Consider the following 10,926-nt stretch of genomic DNA (forward strand, 5'->3'; position numbering starts at 1 on the left):
CAGATTCGGCAGTCTTGGCCCAGCAAGTTCAAGCTCTTGCAGCCACCATTGAAGAACTCACCAAACAAAATCAGGAAATGAAGCTACGGCTTCAACAGGTTCAGCAGGCTCAACATGAGGAGAATCAATCCAAGGATAACGTGGAAGGAGAAGGGGATAGCCATAGGAGGAGCATTCATCAAAGACCAATTACTCCAGACGAACAGAATTCAAACCTCCTTCGAGAGATGAGGAAGGAGATGGACGAACTGAGAAACGCCATCAAGGAGAAGACAGACCGAAGCGTAGACAGAATGGTAAGGGCCACGGATTCACCCTTCACCGTGGCGGTACTTCAATGCCACGTGCCGTCAAAGTTTCGTTTACCTCAGCTTAAGTCGTTCGACGGACTCAGAGACCCTCAAGATCACCTTAATACCTTCAAGACGACGCTAGGTCTTCAACAGCCACCCGACGAGATATTGTGTCGTTCTTTTCCCACCACTCTCAAAGGAGCTGCAAGGGAATGGTTCACAAAGTTGCCGACATCGTCCGTGGACAACTTTGAGCAATTGAGCAATGCCTTCTTGCATCATTTCATAGGGGGGCAGCGTCCAAAGAGGCCGGCAGACCACTTACTCACCATTAGACAGGGAGAGAAGGAAACCCTAAGGTCGTACGTGAAACGCTTTACTCGGGAAACTCTAGAGGTGAACGAAGCTGATGACAAGGTGCAACTGATGACCTTCAAAGCAGGACTGAGATCCAGAGATCTCGTGGCTTCACTTGCGAAGAATCCACCGAAGACAATGGCAGAGATGCTCCTGAAGGCACAGAAGTACATGAACGCTGAATATGCTTTAGCTGCGATAAAGGATGTGGAAAAGACCCCGCCCAAGGGAAACTCGACCCAACCTTGGAAGGACCCTACCGGGTCGCCCATTACTCCAGACAAGGCAGTTATCACCTGGAGACCATAGACGGGCAAAAACTACCACAACCAGGGAACATTGGGCACTTGAAGAAGTACCATCAATAGATGTAACTGACAGTTGTATTCATTTTTGAAAGCAATAAAAAAACTATTCAGCCAATGACTTAGCGCGAGCAAACCGAGCAGCTTAAAAAAACAAAAACTGGCTAAGTAACAAGATTCCGCCTGGACGGATGTAAGTTACTGACGAAGCCAAAACTGGCTAAGTAACAAGATTCCGCCTGGACGGATGTAAGTTACTGACAAAGCCAAAACTGGCTAAGTAACAAGATTCCGCCTAGACGGATGTAAGTTACTGACGAAGCCAAAACTAGCTAAGTAACAAGATTCCGCCTGGACGGATGTAAGTTACTGACGAAGACAAAACTGGTTAAGTAACAAGATTCCGCCTAGACGGATGTAAGTTACTGACGAAGCCAAAAATGACAAGATCCCTTCAATGGGTGTAAGTCACAAAAAAAACTGGCTAAGTAACAAGATTTCGCCTGGACGGATGTAAGTTACTGATGTCCTCAAGATTTCTTTGTCTACGTCCTCAAGATCAAGGTTCCCCAGATTCGCTCCAGTTGGGTGCTTGACGAGGTATCGTAATAGATCTTCAGTCTGCTGAAAAGTCTTAACGGCCTTAACAGCGATGACCTTGATCTTCTCCTTTAGTGTGTTGGCCTCATCCATGGCGATAATGAAGTCTTTTTTCAACTTTGAGTTCTCTGCCTCTAAGAGCCATGTCTGATCAGGAAACCTTTCATCTTCTGGTGGTCGTCATAACACGTCACGACGACCACAGAACCTGGGGGGCATTTGATGGGACTGACGAACTCACCATCTGATGAGACTGACGAACTCACCTTTCTTGGACGACCTCATCGAGACTGACGAGGCTGTCCTCTGGGACGAACTAACCACGTCCATATCACTGACGAAGGTAACAAAACCATTCAATACAGCCAATAATGTCCTGAGCGGTTACAAGACCAGCTGTACAGACCGTTGGATGCCTCATTAAGGCACACATTACTAAGCATGAGACGTTACCAAAAGAGACATTAAAACCACATTAACAACCACAACGGCTAGAGGCTGTGGGAGCATATATAAAGCCCTCACAACACCAACACAAGGTACACAGACACACCTCAAAGCATTTCTAGTTATTCTGATACTCTGTTATTTTCTCAAAGTTCTCTTATACTGACTTTGGCATCGGAGACGTTGTGGCAGGCACCACACCGGTGTCCACCTTAAGGGAGCTACCTTACCAGTTTCACAGTGACACCGACGAAGATACGGCTCCATCTGGATGAACCTACAAGACTGACGATTTGCACCTCATCATGACTTATGTTATATCAATTATTTATTATCATGATATAAGACCATGTTAAATTGGATTTGCTTGTGTCGGATTGTGCAAAAACTAGGTAAAATATGCTAAATAATCTCTTTTTAATATTAATGATTTAAATTGGTGTTATTTTGAAGTTCTTTGGGAATCCAGCACTTAAAATCATGTTTTCAATGCCTAATTACCTTAGAAAAAAATGCTATATTTCCAAATGTTTTCCAATTAAATAATTACTAATAATAGGCAAAAAATACACTTTACACTCTATGAGTTTGATCGATTATCATATTAACCTACAAAGTTTAAAAATTGTTTTTTTTAGTCCATTAACTTTGATAATACAATCATTTTTAGCTTTTTCATTTACTGTCGCTAAAAAGTTTTCGATAACTCTCTTAAAATGACATCATTTCACATTATTTAACATTAAAAAATAATTTTTTAGATTATTTTATTAATTTATTTAAACAAAAAATCTGATATTTTTTAAACTTAGAAACCAAAAAATGACAATTGATCAAAGTTAATGAACTAAAATGATAATTTTTAAACTTTGGACTAAAATGAAAATTGATCAAAGTTATAGGGTGGAAATTATATTTTTGCCTTAATAATAGTATGAGGTAATAACACTTCCCTCCCTTGAGGTTTGGAAAAATGATACTTCACCCAAACTTGAAGGGAAAAAAGGTTTAAAGCCCCCCCCTTCTATTTATATTCATAACAAAATATTCTAAATTTCTTTAAGATTCTCTTTACAAAAGTTTAACCATGGTTAGTAAAAACAGAATTGATAATTTAGAATAAACACAAAATTTATCAAGTATCAAAACACTTACATTGGCAAATCTCTCCATAACACTTACACTTGAATTAAAAATTTTAAAAATGGATTTTAATTTGAAATTAATGCTAATGTTGGAAAACTACCATTAAGTTAAGAACATGTTAATACAAAAAAATTTTAATTTTAATTTTACAAAATTTGGTTAAATGAATATCAAAGGCAAAAAATGTTTTTTCACTTTTAAGTCTTGGGTAGAGTATCGTTTCTCCAAACCATAAGGAAGGGATGTAATTATCCATAATATTTTACAAATTTTGCCCAATAATTCAAAAGACGAAATATTTTTTTTGAAAGAGTTTCAATTTATGGCGTCATCTCTTGATAATACTGCTCTTTATTATCAAATCAAGATATCAATCAGTTTTTGGTATAAACAGAGATTACAACTACGAGAGACTCTATCAATTAATCTAACTAGAACCCACCCAAAAGTAGAATTTACCAAAGACACCCTATAGTGATATTGAGCACCCAAAAAAAAAAAAAAAAATCCGTCTTCGTTCTCAGCCAAAACCCAAAACCCTGATTTTTAAGTTGTGCTTGTGACAGTCAAAACTCACAAAAAGAACTTATTAGTTCATTTCATTTCACATATTCTTTTCTTTTTCTTTTCTTTCGTTTTCTCGGCAACCAAACAAACAAAACTAGAGAATTAGAGAAAGATGAAGCAAGTGGTGGGAATGGTGGTATCGAACAAGATGCAGAAGTCAGTAGTGGTGGCAGTGGACAGACTGTTCCACCACAAGCTCTACAATCGCTACGTCAAGCGCACCTCGAAGTTCATGGCCCACGACGAGCACGACCAGTGCAACATCGGCGACCGCGTAAGCTTTTCCCAACCAAAACTCAAAAACACTTTTTGATTGATTGATTAGTAGTAATTATTGATTGATTGGTTGATTGATAAGATTATGAGCAAAATTTTCAGGTTCGATTGGACCCATCAAGGCCACTGAGCAAGAATAAGCGTTGGGTTGTTGCTGAAATCCTTAAGAAAGCTCGAATTTATCAACCGCCTTCACCGCCTTCCAAAACCGCCACTCAAACACCCTCTTCCACCTAAGGTTTGATCAATGTATTTATCTGTTTTATTGTTTCTGTTTTTGTCTTTATTAGTTATGCATTGTTTAATTAGTAGCTTATTTTCATTATTAAAAAAAAAGTACGAAAAAAAAGGTCTTACTCAGTGTACAAAGCTAGTGCAAAAGTGGGGTTTGGGAGAGATAATTAGTAGGTGGGCTTATTCCCATTTTTTTGAATTTTTTTTCATTATTATCGCGAAGTAATTAGTAAGCATTATGACTTCCATTGAGTGATTAACATGTGATTAGGGACCATCTGTTGAGTTCTTATATTTATTTTTTCTTTTAAGCATAATTTTGAGATGGGTGTATATGAATTGTTTATACATTGGAGTTTTTCTGTTTAATGAGTATAGCTAGAGGGGACCAAAAGTTTTGAGGTTTCAGGGATTTCCTGTAATGCCATTTTCTATCAGACTTTCATTGTGCAAAAAACATGTTTAGGGACAGTGCTGTCAAAATTTGATTTTTATTCTTTTGAGATGGGTGTATGAACTGATTTGGTTATTGGTCATGAGTTTTTGATGTTATAAACCTTTTATACTCAGTATGATGAGATGTCGTGAATTTTGTAGTTCTTATATTTATTTTATGAGGACTATATATGGTAATTTGGTCACAAAAGATTAAGCTAATATGAAATGGTCAATTCAATCGCTTACCGATCTCTCTAACAGTTTAGGTTGGAAATATGGCATTACTTTGAATATATATATATATATATATATATATTGGTAGATAGTGGGAGAGGGAGAGGGTGGGGTTCAAACCATAGACATGGGGTACCACAAAGAATGCCTAGGCTATCCCTTGAACCCCTGGAAATATGTCATTACTGTCATAAATTCCTCTGAGTCTAGCAGCTGTTGGTACTTTTTTTTCCTAATTGTTTAAGCTTGTCATTTCCATTTGATGTTGGTTATACTAACTAAACTATGCATTGGTCTTTTAATCGTTGAGCTTTCTTAGACTTGACAATCTGCTTTTGAACTTGATTAATATGATTTTATTTCCCAAAGGTTATTCTTGAAATATTCTTATAATCGCTGAGAAGGTTGTACACCTCTTAGCCTGAGTCTTGTTTGGTGAGTCTAGAATGCCAAAGTTGTCAGTTGATCAGGTTTAGTACTTGGGCCTCAGTTGATGCTAGCTTAGTTGTATTCTGAGCTGGCACAATTCGTATTGATACTTTAGAAGCTGATGCATGGACTAAAATCCTTCAAATTATGAAAAGATCCTTAATGCCATCTTGAAAATTTAACTATTAGAGGATGCAAATTGACTACCGCTAAGACCTAAATCACTACCTTTTAGATTTAATAAACAAAGGAACCTAAATTACTACCTCAAGCACATTGTCCTCAACCAAAGAGAATTCTTGTTGTACTTTAACCTCTAAATCTGCATAGTGCCCATAATCTTCACTTGGGGCTTCCAGATGTGGTGCTACATCTTTAACCATCTACTTTCTGATAGATTTGTGCCAAATTTCAATAGTCATCTTGACCAACATATTTGTAAATGTTGGCATAGGTTCTTTCCTTACTAACCCCCCTCCCCCCTCCCCCTCTCTCTCTCTCCAACATACTCACAAACGCTCTTGCATTTTTGTTGCTGAAGGCTGTCGAATGTTTTTGATGCTTGGGAGAAGTGTGCATTCCAGAAAATATATGATTACACTTGTACAAGAACCACTGTAGATGCTTGGAGATGCAGGGATTTTGTTCTACTTTGAATGTGACCTTATTCACTGAATTGTTATGTAGTTTTGCATCAGGTCTTTATGGAAGAAACAATGAAAACTATGTTCTACTTAATGGGAGTTGAAATATGCAACAAACAAGTTGTTAAGCATAAAACAGCATTATAGTAGAACAGGTGTCATATTCAAATTGCAAGAGCAATTTTTGACCCAGGGGATATTATCTGTGCTTAGGTGGATTCACATTGTATTCCACTGAAGTGGAGAGTGACATGCTTGCAGAAATGACCATTGCACTTTTGAAGAATATAATATTCTACTTAATATATGAAAATCATTCATTAAATATTACAGATGATGAGTTTCATAATATGAACATAGATGATAGGTGTCAGCACTTTTACTTAATAAGAAATAGAAGAAAAGGTAAAAGAAAAAGGATTGATTTTCTATTTTTAGTTGGAAATGGAAAAGAACTTATATTTGTTTCTTAAGAGCTTGTTTCCTAGAGCTTAGGATGATGCCTTCCTCAACCAGTAGATGCTCATGTTCCTGTGTCCTTTCATTCTACTAGAGGAGTTTTGGAACTTGAACTTCTTGGGCTCTTGTTATATGTGGATAATTAAGGAGAAGAGATTTGCTTGTTACTATCTACTACAGTTGAAACTATGTTTTGCTATAATTGTTAGCTTCCACATTGGTTGGCACCTTTTTATTTCCTTCATAGATGTGACTTGAGGTTAAACATTATTTCTTCAGTCCATGAATTAAATTTGAACTTCTTGAAGATGATTAATTGCTGGAAAAGTCTAAATGAAGTTCCAAGTTAGAGTAATGCTTTATCTACTACAAATTTCACGAAAATTTTGTCAAGACTTTTGTGGCTGTTTAGAGTGATGGCAAGTGTGGTATCAAGTGGTTGAGTACTTTGTCTCCAAATTCAGGAGAAGTGGTGATGTGTGATATACCTTGTATGATGAATCAGAAGTCATGTTAGTTTGTGACCAAAATGTAGAAAATTTTGTATTTTTATGATATTTTCCTTTGAGGTATTGGGACTATTCTTAAATCTAAGCCTTCGGAAATTTTTAATTATTGAGTATTCTAAGTTGGTTTTACCAATTTTATGTTTAGAAATGCTTGGAGCATCAGAAGCCTTGGCACTAACTAGATATTTGTAGTTAGGACTTAGTAATGCTTGAGCTGGAAAATGGGTAATGCTTGTTTGTTGCTTTGGCAGTAATTAGGTATTTGTTTTGATATTTCTGTAGCATTTTCTGTGTTTATGTGCCCTCAGCTCATAGTTTTGTTTGTAGCAAGAATTATTTGTCATAGCCATGATTCCTTAAGAAGATGAACGAGTTCTTCCAATGATACTTGTCATTGCTTTAACAAAATAAACCCAAATCTCTAGTTAAAATATGGATTTTTCTTATTAAATTTGACTGTTGACTTTTTCTTATCAAAGTATGGTTGATATATTAACTAATTTGACTATTTGTTTGGTAAAATGGAATGATAAACTATTCCAAAATTGAGATTATACTTCCTAAGAGTTGAACACCAGGGTAACTCAATTCTAGATTCAAACGATCTTTCCTCTCAAAAAATTAAAAGATTCAAACAATGCAGTACCTCTATGTCACTGCTCAATGCTTCACATAGCATTAATTTTTTTATTTTGCCTTTTTTAGTCTTCAAACTTTTGCGGTTTGCAGTTCTTGTAAGTTGCAACCCAATGCAAGAAAATGTAAGCTTTAACAGTATTAATGTTCTCTGTTGTGGTTTTTTGGTAACTATCTAATATAATTGCAAGAAAATGTAATGGAGGATGAGATAAGCCTCAGCATAGCTCTACTGCTTCAATCCTATGAGACTGAATTGGGGCCCTTTTTTAGTTGTATTCCTGATTTTTTTTTTATTAACTCTTCACAGGTGAATTCTAGACAGCAGGTTTCAAGAATTGCTTAGCAGCATCTGCACAAAAGCTGGTGGAAAATCAAGATTTTTGCCTTTTAAAAAAATTATTGTTTGTAATCGAGTGTTTCAACCATATAGACTGAAGCATGATTAAGGGGGACTTATAGCCTAAAGTGTGCACTGAATTCTCTCTCCAGATTCTCTTTGGATGATTCTTTTTTTTTAATGCATTGTAGTTTTTTATTAGGATATCCATACTAACATCCTTAGATCTTGTTTCATTCATCATTTAAGTTTTTGGATTTGAAGGGGTTATGGTTCCTTTCACCATATGTAAAGTCTCAATTCTTTGCGTCTGGACAAGACAACACCTCTACATTCCCTCAGAATGGGAAGTTGGGGAGATTATGTGAACTTCCAATCCATATACCTGGACAAAATAGTTTCTACTTGTTAAGATTTCCTTCAGTCTTTCCCCTAGTTTCTTCAGTCGTCAAAATCTTTGTAAACGTAAGATTAGTGTCCCTTTCCATGAGGATTTGTGTCCTAATTTTGATTAGATGGCCTACAGACTTTCCTGAGTCTTCTGACCGACTAACTGCCTATGTCTGCACCTGTGAAGATGCGTTTACTAACGTGGATGCTTTTGCGTCAACAAATGATCAACCAATAACATCAATCTAAATTAATAAATATTTTGGTTAAAATGCAAAATCGCCTTCTGTGTATCACTAGAATTTATTGAAGTTCTCTAACTTTGCTTTTGTTTATTTCAATCTTCTATGTTTTAAGTTTATTATTCGATTAAGGTTTTTTCATCAACTTTTGTTAAATGTTGTGATTAATTGTCCAAAATTTTAATTTTTTTCCAAATATTTTTAATTAAAAAAAATCCAATTAATGGTTGAAAAATATTTTCTAGATTTTTTTTATAGAAAAAATTAACAGAAGTTGATGGAAAGATCTTAATTGAATATAAACTTAAGAATTAAGGGTTTATTTGGTTGGAGAGGTGAAAAAGTAGGAGGATAAAAAAAGAGGAATTGATAAAAAAAATTGGAGGATAGAAGAGATTTAATTTTCTCTTATTTGTGTTTGGTTGGGATGATAGAAAAGTGAAGAGATGGAAATCTCATTTATTTGGTGGGAAATGAAGTTGGAATAAATTTACAATTATATCCCTATTAAATAAAGCAAAAAGTAATACTTTTTTTATTAAAAAAATTATGTATGGATATAAAATTTTATTTTTATTTTATTTTTTTATAAAGAGAACAAGCCAAAGGAAGATGAAAAAAAAAAATGAGAAGTATAAGAAAAGACAAAAAAAAAAAAAAAAAAAAAAAGACAAAAAAGAGAATAAAGAAAAAAGAAACTGACACAAATAGTTTACCAGAGAAACAAAAAAAAGATGATGAATAAAAAAAACGAATGAGAAGTATAGGAAAAGACAAAAACCAAAGAAGATGAAAAAAATGGGACAAATATTATAAAATAGAGTTAGAGAGACAAAAATTAAAGGGAAAAAAATAAAAGAAAAAGAAAAAAAGAAAGATGCAAGCTGGCAAAGACGAAACCGTATGCACTTTGCATATGGGTATTTTTGTCCGTTCAAGTTATGAGCACTTTTTACCTAGTTTTTTTTTCTCATTTTGGGGAGAAAAAATTTTGGTAAGTTCGGGGTAAAATTATCCAAACCCCACCATTTTTTTTTGCCTCCCCTCTCCAACCAAACATCCACCTAAAATATTTTCTAACCATTTTCTTTCATTTTTTTTCCATCTTCCCTAAAATTCACCCAATCAAACATACTTTAAATGACTAAAATAAGTGAAATAAAAGTTAGAAAACTAAAATAAATTCTAGTAAAATTTAAAAGATGAGTTTTGCATTTTAGCATAAATATTTTTAGGTCCATCAATGATTGTCAGATACAAGAATAGCTTATAGCGAGCTTATATTGAGTTCCACAAATGAAGTCCTACAGTGTATAATTGATGGGAACTCTAGACTAACTAGAGTCTAGAGAGCACACTTGTTAGTCTAGTTAGCATGCTTAAATATGGGGGAATATTTAGGCTTGGGCTCTACCATATAACGCAATGTCAACGTCTTCTTTACTTGTCCATAGCATGCTATCTCAAATGCATCAATCATTTACACCATCCAGTCAATTTACACATACAATAGGAAATGGTTCATATGATCGACAAGTGACACTACCACTTTTTGTCCCTAATCCCTTGTGAGCTTAGCCAACTTAGAGCAACACTCATGACTCAACTCCCTATCACACAATCTCATGCACTCTTATTCATGTTCAAACTCTCAAAGTCAGCTTGAATTTTGGAAGAAAGTACAAAACTTTGACATGTTGGTAGATTGTCTTCCCTACCCCTTCGCCTTCATATCACTTAGCATTAGTTCATCCCACTTTCCCAGAGGTTTTTATTTTTGACTTGTAACATAGTCAAGGGCCACATAAAATACATAATGGATGCAATATACAATTATACATGCGATTTTTAATTTTAAAAAACACTCTTTATTATAAAAGCAATATCCCTTTTAGGTATGGCAATCCCATGAGAGTGGTATTTTACATATGGAGAGATTGTTTGAGAACATAATAATCAAACATTCCCTTTTATTTATAGATGACCATATGCTCCTATGAAAAGTTGTGTCCTTTCTAGTTCTACCACTTGTAGCCTTTGCCAAAGGTTGTAACGCCTTTCACCAATAATAACACCCATTCATCAAGGATCACACCCTTTTCACCAAAAGTCATAGAGATGTATCTTTCATAAAGGTTGCAACACAACTTTATTGTAAATAGTTACTTCATATATTTATAGCTTATCAAAATACTTCATATACTTTATATTTTTTAAGACCTTCTTCCCTTTTTTTTGTGTATGTTAAAAAAATACGTAGTATTCTTTAAAAAAAAAAAAAAAAATCATATACTTACAAAAACGCTACTTAAAACCTTTTTTTTTTTTTACCAACAATCCTCAACCTAAAAGTTAATGGTTTTCTCTTTTAGGGAATAGA

General features: G+C 34.9%; 1 protein-coding gene across 1 annotated transcript; it reads left to right on the forward strand.

The window, feature by feature from the left end:
- The first annotated feature begins 3,680 nt into the window (after positions 1–3,680).
- LOC126706656 (uncharacterized) lies at positions 3,681–8,199 on the forward strand. The gene is made up of 3 exons (XM_050406191.1): positions 3,681–3,989; positions 4,094–4,229; positions 7,885–8,199. Exons 1-2 carry the CDS (start codon positions 3,828–3,830, stop codon positions 4,226–4,228), a joined length of 297 nt encoding a protein of 98 aa, XP_050262148.1. The 5' UTR covers positions 3,681–3,827; the 3' UTR covers position 4,229; positions 7,885–8,199.
- The last annotated feature ends 2,727 nt before the right edge of the window (positions 8,200–10,926 follow it).

The sequence above is a fragment of the Quercus robur genome, chromosome 11, assembly GCF_932294415.1.
Source record: "Quercus robur chromosome 11, dhQueRobu3.1, whole genome shotgun sequence".
NCBI lineage: Eukaryota > Viridiplantae > Streptophyta > Magnoliopsida > Fagales > Fagaceae > Quercus > Quercus robur.